Source organism: Nilaparvata lugens, chromosome X, assembly GCF_014356525.2.
Source record: "Nilaparvata lugens isolate BPH chromosome X, ASM1435652v1, whole genome shotgun sequence".
Taxonomy (NCBI): domain Eukaryota; kingdom Metazoa; phylum Arthropoda; class Insecta; order Hemiptera; family Delphacidae; genus Nilaparvata; species Nilaparvata lugens.
Window position 1 is genome coordinate 79999227 of NC_052518.1, and position 15762 is coordinate 80014988.

The 15762-nt window shown below is 35.8% G+C and overlaps 1 protein-coding gene across 1 annotated transcript; it reads left to right on the plus strand.

Moving 5' to 3' along the window:
- Positions 1 to 324: 324 nt before the first annotated feature.
- On the plus strand, positions 325 to 2014 carry LOC111051721. Its single transcript, XM_022338264.2, has 2 exons — positions 325 to 690; positions 1546 to 2014. Exons 1-2 carry the CDS (start codon positions 325 to 327, stop codon positions 1909 to 1911), a joined length of 732 nt encoding a protein of 243 aa, XP_022193956.2. The 3' UTR covers positions 1912 to 2014.
- Positions 2015 to 15762: the final 13748 nt, after the last annotated feature.

Below are 15762 nucleotides of genomic sequence, written 5' to 3' on the forward strand. Positions count from 1 at the left end.
AATCAAGGGTTTTATTATTGTAGACATGGGGATTTCAGCTTCTAGCAGGTGAAGTCTCATGCTAAGTTCTAGACGAGATTTTTTTTTTTTTCGTCTTCTAACACATGGATGCTATTTGAAAAATGATCGTGTGTGGGATACTTACAATCTGATAACGATCTGGGAGCTCGTGTTGTTGGGGAGAAATTCGAATTTTTTCGTCTTGTAGCACGCTCTCGCTCACACGTGCCTGGAACAGAGAGAGAAACGTATGCTATATAAACACATCCGATGAGAGGAAAATTATCATTTACATCAGAGACAACAGAGACTTCACGCATCAAGATGAGTTCTCCATCTTCACCATCTTACATCCTGCCGGATAGCCCACCCCCGCAGCGTGTGCTAAACTACTGGCAGCGCAAAGCTGCCGTGTCCTGCGCCGCCTCTTCCGCTGCCGCCGCCGCCTCAGCTCCCGCCTCCGCTGCTCCCGCACCCGCTCCACAGGATCCAACATCACCAGGGGGCGAGATCGTGATCGGCCACAGCCCCATTCAGCGCTTGGCTCCAGCACCTACATGGGCGCCGCGGCGTGCGGTGCTGGCAACGCTGAGCAACAAGATCAAGCAGAGGCAGACCAAGAGGAAACTAACCTTCGAGGAGGGTGAAGTCAGCGGCGAAGAGGAGGATGAGGTGCTCACTCAATCAAAGGTTAGTTTCAACAAATATTATTAACTTGTGTATGCACAGATTTTTTTCCGTGATTGATTGTTAAAAAATCTGTGCACATACGAGTCTTTGATTATTTGATATGAATATTATTTGATCTGAATATTATTTGAACTGATTAGAATGCAAGCAATATTTCCTTGAACTGATTAGAAATGGTATTATGAGATATTATTGTTTAAAGTATTCAATCATGCATAAATGTGACCAATATTATTTGAAGTGCTTGGAATGCAAAGGAAATATTATTTGAACCGAATAGAAATTGATGCTAAGGAAATATTATTTGAACTGCTTAGATATTATTGTTTAAAGTAACCAATCATGCAACATTGTTACCAATATTATTTGAAGTGCTTGGAATGCAAAGGAAATATTATTTGAACCGAATAGAAATTGATGATAAGGAAATATTATTTGAAATGATTAGAATGCAAAGGGAATATTATTTGAACTGCTTGGAATGATTTGAACCGAATAGAAATTGATGCTAAGGAAATATTATTTGAACTGCTTAGATATTATTGTTTAAAATAGCCAATCATGCAACATTGTTACCAATATTATTTGAACTGCTTAGATATTATTGTTTAAAGTAGCCAATCATGCAACATTGTTACCAATATTATTTGAACTGCTTGGAATGATTTGAACCGAATAGAAATTGATGCTAAGGAAATATTATTTGAACTGATTAGAAATTATTGTTTAAAGTACTCGATCATGCAACAATGTTATTTCAATAACTGATATTACTCACTTTATGCAGAGAATTCGATGATAATCTGATGTAGAGATCTGAAACAAATAAGACACTAATCAAATATTTTTCAACAGAAACGAGCTGTAATGCATGAGGACTCCTCACTCGCGCCGTTAATAAAGGAGGTGGAGGCTGAGTTGGACTTTGTCCAACTCATCAACAAACCTCTACCCAAGCCATGGGTGCCGCTGCGAGAGTTGAAGGAGGATCATCCATACCGCATCGTCGCGGTGAGGGAGGACACCAATAAACACGGGCGACGTGTAATTTTAAAAATAATCAATGCAGGAAGCAAATGCGAGGTGTATCTGCCTCAAAGATTTGCTTCCTGCATTGATGCGGGAAAAATACACCATTTCAATGAAACTTGTAAAAATTATGTGTTAGTAGTAACACATAAGTCTCCAAATTGGACAGATATAAAAATTGTTAATGCTTAACAATTTTTATATCTGTATACAATTCGTTGACCTATGTGTTACGAATTGTATAGATGTATGTGTGTGAATAGTTGAATAAAATGTGTCCATATTTGATAAAAAATTGTTTTCAATTCTTACCTGTTGTTGACGATGTTGATAAGTTCGTAATGAATAGTAGAAACACACAGAAGAAGAAGAAGAAATGCTTCAGCTGCTCTGTTGTGAATGATATTCAAATAAGGTGAGCACGTCTTTTATAGTTTGTTGTGAGCATGCTCACTAGTCTTTTCCGCCACACACATACACACACACACACACACACACACACACACAGCCGTGCAGGCAAGCGCTGGCGGCTTCTCGCTCCCTCCTACATTAGCACGTGCTCCCACAGATGTGGGTGGCCCAGCATCATTTCTCCCCTTTTCAAATCACATTCACCTTTCAGATTTGAAATAATATTCTTATCATTCAAGCAATGTATCATAGCAATATGGATTCACTTCAATCTGTCAGTATAGCATTAGATGTAGAAATATGAATTCACTTCCAACTCAATGGTTGAACATTAAACCAATTCAAGTTGATGTACCATAACCTCAGTTAATGTTCAACCATTGAGTTGAAAGGTAATGAAAAATGGTATGTAGGAGAAAAAAGCAGAGTTCGAGAAAAAAGCAGAGTTCGAGGAAACGGGGTAGAGGAATCTTGAGTTCAGCAGCAAGAGTTTTTAAAGGTTTGGCAGGTAATGTGACATCAACTATTCTAAATAAGGTAATTGATAACCTTGGGGAAGAATATCATATTCCGGGATACGAGTACTGCGGACCAGGAACAAAGGTTAATGAAAGGTTAAAGAGAGGTGATCAAGGTATAAATTCGTTAGATAAAGCTTGCAAGATACATGATATAGCCTATACTCAAAATAGCGATAATAAAACTCGGGCGGTAGCTGACAGAGCTCTAGCAAACGCTGCATGGGACATTTTCAAAAATCCTCAAACACCCCTTGCCGAGAAAGCACTTAGCTATCTTGTTACAAACGTTATGAAAGCTAAAGCAGCGTTTGGTGGGTCTTTGAGAAAGAAGAAGAAGAAGAAGGGGGAGAGGAGAAGTTATAGTAACGATATTAGACGCAAAGCTATAGCTCAGTTGAAAAAGCATATTGCAGGAAAAGGATATTTTTTGAAGCCTTTTCCTAAAATAACTAGTGGTGGCAGACTTCTACCCCCAGCCCCACCAGCATCATATGGAGTGAGTTTATTCCCTCAAGTTAAGAAACGTAGAACAACAAAGAAGAGTAGGAAGAAGAAGAAGAAGAAGACATGAATATTGAAGGAGAATTGAGTAATTATGATTTGATTGATTGGTCGAAATTATTACAGATTCAGCTAAGAGGCATATATATGCTAGATGCATTACCCAAAAAAATTCTAAAAAACGAGAATGCCATTGTGAATTTAGCAAGGGAAAGCGAGGATGGCACACATTGGGTAGCATATAAGAAAGTTGGTTCTAATGTTTGGTATTTTGATCCAATTGGAAATTTACAACCTCCATACGAATTGGACAAATATTGGAAAAAAGAAAATGGAGTAAATATATTTTATAATGTAGAGCATATGCAACCATTAAATAGCGATTTTTGTGGTCATCTTACATTATTGTTTCTTGCAAATCAGTTGTAATTAAGTGTTTGTGGTGAACACACAAGATGGTGGTTATTACATTACGATCTAACACAAGTGATCTCTATGAACATTTACAAGAAATTATAGAATTGGATAAAAATCGTGAATGGGAAATTGGATTGATTAATTTTTCCAGTTACAATAGTATTGCAAACATTAACAAAGGAACAAATTCCAGCTTCAAATATGGTGATAGATTAATCGAGTTGGATACTGGTGCATATGAAGTTGAGGATATTATAAAATCTTTAAAGAATAAATTGAATATTGATGGCAAGAAGAATAAACTTATTATACGTGCAAACGTAAATACTATGAAGATTGAAATTCATTCTGATAAAGCCATTGATTTAACACGTTCTGATTCGATTGCTAAGATACTTGGTTTTGATAATGTTGTTTTGCAGCCAAATAAATGGCATTATTCCAAACATTTGGTTAACATAACAAGCGTTGACAGTATTGTAGTTGAGTGTAATTTAGCTTGCGGCAGTTACTCTGAGGGAAAACAAAAACATATAATCTACGAATTTTTACCAAAGGTTCCTAGCGGTTATTTAATAAACGAAGTACCATCACCGATTATTTATGTACCTTTGAATACACATCGAATTCAAACTATTAATGTAAAGGTAACGGACCAGAACGGATCGTTTATTGATTTCCGCGGAGATACAATTACAATTAGGTTGCACATACGTGAAAAGTAATGGGTTATCTTATTTTCAACCCACGTTCGAATAAGACCAATCAAGTCATTAGAGAAAGGAACGCGATAGCGACAACACCTAAAAACAAACGTGCTTTGTCGGCTAAAAGCGCGAGAATATTAGAAAAGTTGGGTTTTATAGTCGATTGGCGAAATGTTAGGCGGGGGAGCGGCAGCAATTAGTGAAATTCTGGATGTGGAGACAGACCTTCAGTTTTATAATGATATTACTAAATTCCAATTTCACACTCATACAGTTTATTCGGGACAGGAAATAAAAAACTCTGACGAGGCACGTATTGGCATAAATTCTTTAGATGTCTATTCTTTACCTTGTAAATCATTCATATTGATTGAGGGAACAGTTAACTGTACAAAACCGGGAACAGACCCAGCCGATGCACCAGTTGCAGCAGACTATAAATTAAGCAGTAACGTAATCGGTAACCTTTTTGACGAAATACGATATGAATTAGCAGGTCAGCAAATTTCTAAATCAAGATTGATTGGATTAACATCCACAATTAAAGCTATATTGGTGAAAAATACTCTCGATAAAAACACATATCACTTGGCTGGTTTTGACAGAGCAGGATATGAGCTAACGGATAATACATTCACTTTCTGTGTTCCGCTGAAATTAATCCTCCGTTTTTTGAAGATTTTCAAAGAATAATTTTAAATTTGAAACAGGAACTCGTCTTATTGAGGTCACCGACAGATCTAAATTGTGTTGAGTCTCAAAGTGGAACAAACGTTAGTGTGAAAATTACAAAACTGCAATGGCGGATGCCCTACATAACTTTAGAAGATCATGTAAGACTGAAATTTTTGAGACTGCTCGATGCTGACACTCCACTGAAATTAGGTTTCCGCCATTGGGAAATTTGTGAATTACCAAATTTGCAAAATTCACTTAACCATTCTTGGGCAGTTCGTACCACATCGAGTTTTGATAGTCCAAAATACGTTATAATTGCATTTCAAACTGATCGTAAGAATAAAATTAAAAAATCAATATCTAATTTCGATAGCTGCAGTATTTACAATGTTAAAGTATATTTGAACAGTGAGTATTATCCATATGAAAATCTGCTAGGTAAGAAGGAGGTTTTATACCGGATGTTCTTGGATTTCGCGCCCTCGTATTATAATCATTCAATCAATAGCGAACTCGGAACAGAAATCGATTTTAAAACGTTTTGTGAATCAACACCGCTGATTGTTGTAGATTGTTCACACCAACCAAGTCATTTGAAATCATCCACAGATGTTCGTATTGAAATGGAATTTAAAAGTGCAGTACCTGCAAATACTTCCGCGTATTGCGTTTTAATTAGCGATCGTGTGATGGAATACACACCTCTCACGAGCATGGTGAAAGAAGTTCAGTAATTTTATTGATAGAGCGCCCCGCCTATATAAGGTGTGCATTCTGCTCAATTTAGTTCATTATCAGTTTCACTTTTGAACAGACAACATGTCCTATTCTTTGTGTTCTGATATTTTGGACAAGCCACAAACTCGCTCTATTGGTATTCAGTGCGATCTTGATAGTTTCTATTATGAAGCATGGTGCAGTACACCGAAGCCGCTGGAGGTGGAGGAGGAGGGGAAACGAGAAGAGAAAGATGAAGGATTCGAGGGTACACCGAAGCCGCTGCAGGTGGAGGAGGAGAAACGAGAAGGATTCGAGGAGTCCGCCGCCGCCGCCGCTAAGGAGAAAGACAAAGCCCGCGAGGTCGTCGAAGAGAAAGAAGTGGACAAGGAAGCGAGTGCGAAAATTGCTACGGTCGATCTTCACTGGTTTAAACAAGATTGTAATCAAATTATTGTGAAAGAACTTGCCATAATTGATCAGTTTAATAATTATATTGTGTTCCATTTCAAATCACCATTTGCAAAGACAGAATTGAGTGCAAAATTGTATAACGATGTAACATGGTTAGAACGTCACTATCATAAAATAAAATGGGAAGATGGAGATTTAGAATACAGTGAGTCATTAATACGTGATTACCTTGCAGCTTATGAGAAAATTTTCACAAAAGGAACTGAGAAAGCAAAGTTTTTAAGAAGATTGCATAGCAACGTTCAATGTATACCAGAGGATTTTCCAAAACCTGATTTCAGCTTTTTCACTAGTTCATGGTGTTATGCTGCGTGCAACATTCATAAAAATAAACCACATTCTCGCTGTGCTTTATTCTCTGCTCAACATTATAATTCTTTGTTGTTTAAAAATATGTATCAAACAAATAATTTCTTGTGCGAAAACAATCGAATGCAAAGTATGAAAATGGCTCCGATGTACACGAATTCACAGAAAAGAAACTTTGCTCGTTATGGATTCTTCTACAACGGAAAGGATCTACAATGTGTTTATTGCCTGCATGCATTGAGACTGCATAAAGCGCGTACATGTTGTCTGTCGTCAATTGATGAAGAAAGACCGCTTAATTACTCTATAATAGTTCCTGCATATACTTAGTTTTCTTCATTCGCTCAACAACATGGATCCGAGAAAGTGGTTGGCTGCTGACAACGAATTGGAAGTGAGGTTAAAAAACTGTATTGATTGGTACGACGAGTGTGAAAGTGCAATTAGGAAATCAACTCCTGAAAATTATAGTTTGGCGAAGCAATAGAAAGACATTTTTCTAAGCACGGTGAATTTAAATGATATAAGAGACTATCTATGTTATTACCGTCCACATAATTTGTCTATAGATAAATTAATTAAAATTGAAGATGAAGTTATGTATTGTTGTAGTGAAATGTGTAAATAAACGTTTTCTGCCTTCAAATGATTTTTCATTCCAATATCCCATTCACGTTTTTTAGTTTAGTTGCTGCTTAGAGCTAGACCAGACAACACGTGTGGGGTGATCTTTAGTACACGAGCGCCTATAACACGTGCATCTCATCAATTTAGAAATCTTTCCCCCTCATCCGAGACACGTCAAACATCTGCGAGATGCAGTGTTATGGTTTTTCAAAATTCAAAAAATTATCTCGTCTCTTGATGTCAATTTCATTTAATGAATTTGATTCAATTGCGAAGAATATTAAATTTTCAACAGGATGTCAAGATGTTGATTTACCGTTAACAAAAACAGAAAATGTACACTTTTCGATTCTATCTGAGATTTTTGAACTGCTCAATATTCTAGACAGCGGTCATCTACATTATGATTGTACAAATGATTCGTCATTATCTGTTGTTAAAAATTTCGATGAACTTTGGAAATGCTTGTACGATATTGCAGATAAAAAATGTAAAAGAACTTAGATCATTGTAGAGATTTATAGCATTAGATGCGAGAGAATTTCTCAATTCAATTAGATGTAGAGAGAGAGAGAGTCATTGACCTCACTCTGGATTTGGTAGTATAGAGTAATATGGATTCACTTTAATCTGTCAGCAAAGGAATTTTTCCCCCTCATCTATACTGGGAGAGAATTTCTCAATTGATCCTTATCTCCTTTACTCGCCTTTCGTAATAAAGAAGGGTGCGGGAAAGAGATGCCACGAGTAAAAGAAGGAGATCTCTCTCTCTTGAGCCCGTCATCGTAGTATATCATTAGAGCGAAATGGATTCACTTCAATCTGTCAGTATAGCATTAGATGTAGAAATATGAATTCACTTTAATCTGACACCAAAGGAATTTCTCAAAGTGAGTCTGGCATCATAGTATAGCATTAGAGCGAAATGGATTCACTTCAATCTGTCAGTATAGCATTAGATGTAGAAATATGGATTCACTTCAATCTGTCAGTATAGCATTAGATGTAGAAATATGGATTCACTTTAATTTGACAGTAGAGAATTTTTTCCCTCTCAAAGAGATTTTTTTCCCTCATCTAGCATTCACCTCAATCTGTCAGTATAGCATTAGATGTAGAAATATGGATTCACTTCAATCTGTCACTATAGAGAGGGAATTTTTCTCCTAAAAGGGACATTTTTTTTTCCCTCACCTGGCTAAGGAGAGAGAGAGAGAAAGATATATCTCTCTCTTTTCATCCCCCTCACCTCCACTTGGGAAGGGGAAGGGGAAATCTATTTTTAGAAAGAGAGAGAAAGATATCTCTCTCTCTCTTTTCATCCCCCTCACCTCCACTGGGCAGGGGGAAGGGGAAATCTATTTTTAGAAAGAGAGAGAGAGATATATATCTCTCTCTTTTCATCCCCCTCACCTCCACTGGGCAGGGGGAAGGGGAAATCTATTTTTAGAACACCCCCCCACCCTACAGGCGGGGGGAAGGGGAGGAGGGATGGACGAGGGGGTAGAGGGGGGAGGGGATTTCGAGCAAAAAAGCCCGTCTAAAGTATCAGATATACTCTACTAGTGATAGCTGTGGGTAAGTGCCAAAATTTCTAGCTCCTTATAAAACATTTTCACCCGGCCGAGACCCTAATTAATAAAATCATTGTTGTAGTAAATTTCTAGTTAGTAGAATCTTATTGGAAGGTAGTTTTTGTAGGAATAATATTTGGATAAAATGTATTGCATATTTCATTCTTTAAATTTCAATTAATAATTTACTAATGTTGTTTATCAAACTATCATTGAATGTTCATATTTGTACAGTTTAAGTTATTGAGATTATTTATATTATAATTGACATTAAAAATCGATTTTCTAAAGTAAATGAAAATCTTTCGTCAATTATTCATTAATGTGCGAAGTAAGATCATTATAAATCGATTTTTTGTTCAACATGCCGAAAAAAGGTAAGAGTGAATTTTCAATTGATATTGATAGGAAATTTGTTTTGGAAAAATTCTCGGGGAAAATTGGACAAAATGCAAAATTCTGGCTGGAAGATTTTGAGAAAGAATGTATCCGTTACAATATCCACAACGATGAAGAAAAAATAACATGTTTAAGACTATTTTTAGAAGGGAGTTCTGAAGATTGGTATACTTCCAACAAATATAAATTAGGATTGAAAAATTGGAATTTGTGGTCAAAAACATTTCTCCAAACTTTTTCTAATAAAGGCTGGTCAAATGTGAGATATGCATATTCATTCAAATACATTGAAAATTTTGGATCTATGCTTGATTATGCTTTGAAGAAGGAACGATTATTGCTTGAATGTGAGAGAACTATGACAGATGAATCTAGAATCTCACATATTGTTGTGGGACTACCAGTTCATATTCAGAATAGATTAGATAAGGAAAATATCGAGACCACAGAAGATCTGATGAATGAGATTCAAAAATATGATTCATTCACAAACTCAAACGGACATAGTCATATAAATAGCCAGAAAAAAGACTCAACAAGATGGAAGAGATAAGAAGAAAGAAGACTCCTTGTTCTGTATGTACAGCCTTGGGAAAACCAAATCGCTTTCATCCTGCAGAGATCTGTAGGAATAGAAATAAAACAGTGAATTTCACAACCTGTGAGGAAAATACACTCGATGTTGATAACTCAAAAAACTGAATAAGCCGGCGTGTAAGTTCATTCCATTGATTACAGTTAATGTACTAGTTGATAAAAAGAAAATTGTAAAAGGGGTTTATGACAGTGGCTCAAATATCACTCTAATAAATCAGAAAATTGTTGATGAGCTGAAGACAAAACTTATGAACGACCATAACCTTTTTCGAACTATTAGTGGTGTGAATTTTACAAATCGCCGGGCCAAAATTCCAATGAAAATCAATAAAATCGAAGAAATATTAGATGTATATGTTGTGAAGAACAATAATTTCTCTTATGACTTACTTCTTGGATTGGATGCAATAAAAAAGTTCAAATTGATACAGAATGAAAATTTAGAAATTTTACAGAAGGTTGATGACAAAACAGATGTTGAAAGATTGAATTATGAGTCATCTGTCTTCTCTGTAAATATGGAAAGCAATCTGAATTATCTTGATACTGAAAAGAGACAAACAATAACAAGGCTGATTGAAGGTTATGAATCACTATTTGCAAAACACAAATATGATGTAGGTGAGGTAAAACATGCAGAGGCAGAAATCAAACTTTCAGAAGATAGATATATTATTAAGAAGCCATACAGAACGTGTATCCCAGATAAAAAAGAAATAGAACAACAAATTTCAAAACTTTTAGAGGCAGGATTGATTGAATATTCAACTTCACCATTTGCATCTCCTGTTACACTTGCCTTCAAACGAGAAGAAAAAAAAATCACGGCTATGTATTGACTTCCGGGAACTGAACAAAATTGTAATACCAGAGCCACAACCATTCCCAAGAATAGAAGATATAACAGTGAAGGCTGGTAATTGTAAATGGTACACAGTACTTGATGTTAATTCAGCATTCTGGACAATACCAATAAAAAAGAAGACAGAATGAAAACTGCATTTGTGACCCACGAAGGCCATTATCAATGGTTACGGATACCATTTGGTTTGAAGACCGCGCCTGCAATTTTTCAAAGAATATTGGGTAACACTTTACAAAAAAATAAGTTGACTGATTTTTGTACTTGCTACATTGATGATATTTTAATATTTTCAAAGACATTTGAGGAACACTTGAAACATATAAACCTCGTACTTGATGCGGTTTATAAAGAAGGGTTCAAGCTGAAATTGGAAAAATGTAACTTTGCAAGGAGTTCAATTAAATATTTGGGACACATAATTGAAAATAACTCAGTCCGTCCACTCACTGACAATCTCAAAGCAATTGAAAATTTCCCACAACCGAAAACCAAGAAGAATGTACGCCAGTTTTTGGGGAAAATAAATTTCTATTATAAATACATAGAGAATGCAGTGAAAGTTCTAGAACCTTTACACAATCTACTGAGGAAGGACATACCTTTTATCTGGTCAGAGACATGTGATAAAGCTTTCCAAAACGTGAAGAAATACTTATGTTCTAGTCCCGTATTACAAATTTATGATTATGAAAAACCAGTATTCATTTTCACCGATGCCAGTGGAGAGGGATTTGGAGCTGTACTGAAACAACCAAAAGAAAATAATGAGCTTCATCCAGTAGCATATTTTTCAAAAAAACTGAGCCCTGCTCAAAAGAAGAAAAAAGCTATTTATCTGGAATGTATGGCTATAAAAGAGACAATTATGTATTGGCAATATTGGTTGATAGGACGGAAGTTTACAGTGATCACAGACCACAAACCATTGGAGAATCTTAGAGTGAAAGCACGAACCGATGAAGAATTGGGAGATCTTGTATACTACCTATCGCAATATGATTTCACATTGATATATAGCCCAGGAAAAGGAAATGTTGAAGCAGATACTTTATCAAGAAATCCAGTTTTAGAGCACTTTGAAGGAAATGAAGACATTTTAACAGTTGTGAATTTGATATCTATACAAGAAATAAAAGACGATCAAGAAAAAAACAAAGAAGCAATAATGAATAATAGGAATGTTGAATATAAAGAGGAAATATTCTACAAATGTATGAAAGGAAACAAAAGAATCTTCCTTTCTCAAGAAAAGGGTAAAGAATTGATTGAGAAAATTCATTTTCAACTAGGACATATCGGAACTCACCACACACTATTACACATACGTCCACATTACTACTTTTCCAACATGGATGAAATGGTCAAGCGCTATTGTGATTCGTGTCATATATGTAAGAAGAATAAAACAAGAAGAGGTCGCTCAATAGGATTACTTTCACAATTGGGTCCAGCTAGTGAACCGTATGAGATCATGTCGATAGATACTGTTGGAGGGTTTGGTGGAAACAACTCAACAAAACGATACCTACACATATTGGTCGATCACTTCTCTAGATATGCATTCACTTCAAGCTCTAGCGGTCAAACTACTAAAGAATACATTCGTTTGCTAGATCCTATCTTACAAAACCATTCTGTCAAGATCCTATTAGCTGATCAATATGCGTCTATCAAATCAAAAAAGTTTAGAGATTACCTACTCGAAAAAGGTGTTACAATGGTGTTCACATCGGTAGATTGCCCACAATCAAATGGTCTTAATGAGCGGCTAAACCAGACATTGGTGAATCGTATTAGATGCAAAGTGAATAGTCCAGAAGGAAGAACGCAGACGTGGTCGAAAATAGCGGAAAGTTGCACATCAGAATACAACAAGACAATCCATAGCACTACTAAATTTACACCAAGATATCTGCTATTGGGAGAGGATTTGGAAATAATACCATCACAACTGAGGAAAAAACGAAACTTACAAATAGACAGAGAAGAAGCAATAAAAAATTCCAATTTAAACCACAAACGGAACAAACTGAGATGTGATAAGAACAGAAGAATATATGGTTTCAAGGAAAAAGAACTAGTGTATATAGAAAAAGGGAACAAGTTGAATAGAAATAAATTAGATGAAGTTAGAAGTGGACCGTTCCCCATTATAAGAAGAATATCAAACTCAATGTATGAAGTGGCCTGCGGAATCAATGGGAGTGAACCAATCATCTGTCACTCAAGCAAATTGACACCTTCGAGGAAGTTTCTCGTTCAAGGGGGGGAGATGTAAGAAGCTGGTTGCTCTACATTCACGCTTCTTCTTTCTAATCATATGAACCATATGACTTGTTAATAATTTACTAATGTTGTTTATCAAACTATCATTGAATGTTCATATTTGTACAGAAAAGTTCTGTTTTATTCAATCAACAATACCATCAAGAATCCATCCTTTGAATTTCATGGATTTATCTCGAAACCGAATTTGAAATGTTCTGTCCCAAAAATTTTAACTTTAGGCGCTCATGTCTCAAAAAGTAATGATTGGAAAAAAATGTTTTCCTAATAAAACTTTTTCATTTTGATTGCTTGATAATATACAAATAAAAAAACTTTGAAAAATATCACCAGTAGAAAATTTATTTTTTAGCATTTGCACAGCCTGTTTCCTTATTGTGTACCTGTTTCGAATATAAAAATAGTTTAATCAGATATTTTATGTTACTAGTCCAGTCACTATATACATTGGTGCTTGAAATTTACATTGTAGTTCTGATTTTTTTTGTATACATGAGAAATGTCCAGAACCAAATTCTTCATGCAAAATTCCCTTGTGCTATATACAGAGTGGCCCAAAAACCTCGTATTTTTTTAAGATTATAAATTTCTGAATGAAATGAGATCATTCGGAACTCTCTATTTCCAATGAGTACTGAGTTATGATTTTTCAAAAATGAGTGAAATTTTGAGAAAAAAATCAATTTTGATCATATTTAGTATTTGATACTAATGAATATATCTGAATATACCCAGATTGTTACAATCTAGATGTAAAATTCGAAATCCCTTTGGGTGTAATTTTGTGCTCCACAATTTGAGACTAGGTAGAGCGCTCTATCTCATATAGATTTCCAGGTACACCTGACACCTGACCTGTATTGTGAAAAACACCTAATTATTAGCTTCAACCATCACCATCCATATTGTCCTCACAGTGATATTTTTCAGAATGATATGAGTTTATGAAATTATTTTCTATGAGAATAATATTATGATAATATTTTCTATGAGTGCACCCGTTAGATGCACTTCATTTCAGTATTTCCTAGTGGAGAGGCGCGCTTAAGGACACCTCAAGGCCATTTTGAAAATGTCCTATAACTTTCGAATCGTATTGGTATTGAGAGTATTCAATTGCAGTAGAAAGACGGGGAACACTCTCACATCCTCACTAGATTTGAAATTTTAATCTGAAGCATTTCACAAGATATGCAGCTTCGAATATAGAAATTTGCCATTTTTTGTGTAGCCCATAGGAATAGGAGCTTCAGTACACTCAACAACAAATTTTCCATTTTTTGACCGAACTTGACTTGTGATGCATGATTTTGAACCGCCATGACGAGCTGAGGAGAATGGAGTTTAGTACGATGAGATCCGAGCTTTTTGTCAATAGTTATAAGTGCTGAAATTTTGATCCTTGAGGTATCATTAAGCGCGCCTCTCCACTAGGAAATACTGAAATGAAGTGCATCTAACGGGTGATTCTCATAGAACATAATTTCATGAACTTATAGCATTGTGCAAGATATCACTGTGAGGACAATATGGATGGTGATGATGGTTGAAGCTGAAAATTAGGTGTTTTTCACAATACATGGATCATTGTTGTCAGTTGTACCTGGAAATCTATATGATATAGAGCATTCTACCTGATCTCAGATTGTAGAGCATACGCCTAGAGGGATTTTGAATTATTCATCTAAATAGTAACAATCGGAAGATATTGTTGATCAAAATCTAAAATTCATCAAAATTGATTTTTTTCTTCAAATTTCACTCATTTTTGAAAAATCATAACTCAGTATTCATTGGAGATACAGAGCTCCGAATAATCTCATTTTATTCAGAATTTTATAATCTTAAAAAAAGGCGAGAGCAAATCTTTCTGCCCGATCACTGATTTTGGCGGAAATAGCTGAAAACTGGAAAATGAACCGAAAATACGAGGTTTTTGGGCCACTCTGTATATAGCACAAAGGAATTTTGCATGAAGAATTTGGTTCTGAACTTTTCCCATGTATCCAAATAGAATATTAGAAAATTAGAACTACAATATAAATTGCAAGCACACCCCCTTTTTTATGTCTATATTGACTGGACTATACTATTCCCCAATATTTATATTTGTCAAATATTTTGTTTAAATCTCAATAAATATTGTAACTTAAACAACTGATAACAAAATTTTCAAGTCGGCTTATAAAAAATATATCTGTAAACGGAAACATAAAACAGTTTATGAAAAAAAAAATTTAATGTGCTATTTACACCTGGGACTCCTAGTACATAATTATTTAGAGTTTACTGAGACTGTGTGGTGCGAATGGCGCGATCGCCTAACAGCGGAGACACAATAGTTAGGCGATCGCTCAATGAAGGTGTGGAACCCGGGATTAACAATTAGATGGGATACTTGTGAGGGGGGGGGCGGTTGCCGATCTCGCCCAGGGCGGAAAAGTCCCTAGGGCCGTGCCTGATAACCACAAACAGGTACCTAATCTCTAACTCCATGTGTTCACACTGAGTACGTGAGTCCAACTCCCGGATGCCTGCTGTCATGAAAACGTCGACAAAGTGCGCGGTTGACGCCCTCATGTGTATGGTATCACAATTTCCAACGCGCGACAAACGCGGCGCTTACCGAGCGACAAACGTCGTCATGAGTACATACTGTTAGCTTTTGTTTTCCTTTTAGTATAAGTATGAGATCGGGAACCGAGTTGTGAGCATTAACATCCGGCATAGAATAACAAGCCATAGCATTGAATCCACTTTTCATAAAAAACATCATTATCAACCTCCTGTCATTGTCACCAACAAAACAATCTTTTCAATTCATCCAAAACTTTGTGCTCTCCCGTGTCGTTTGTTCCTTATTGATTAAATTTTTGATTTACTACTGGACAATATGGTTTGCAAAAGCTGTCAGCAGCCTATTAATAACGCCAAAGAAAATGCAAAATGCGTTAAGTGTG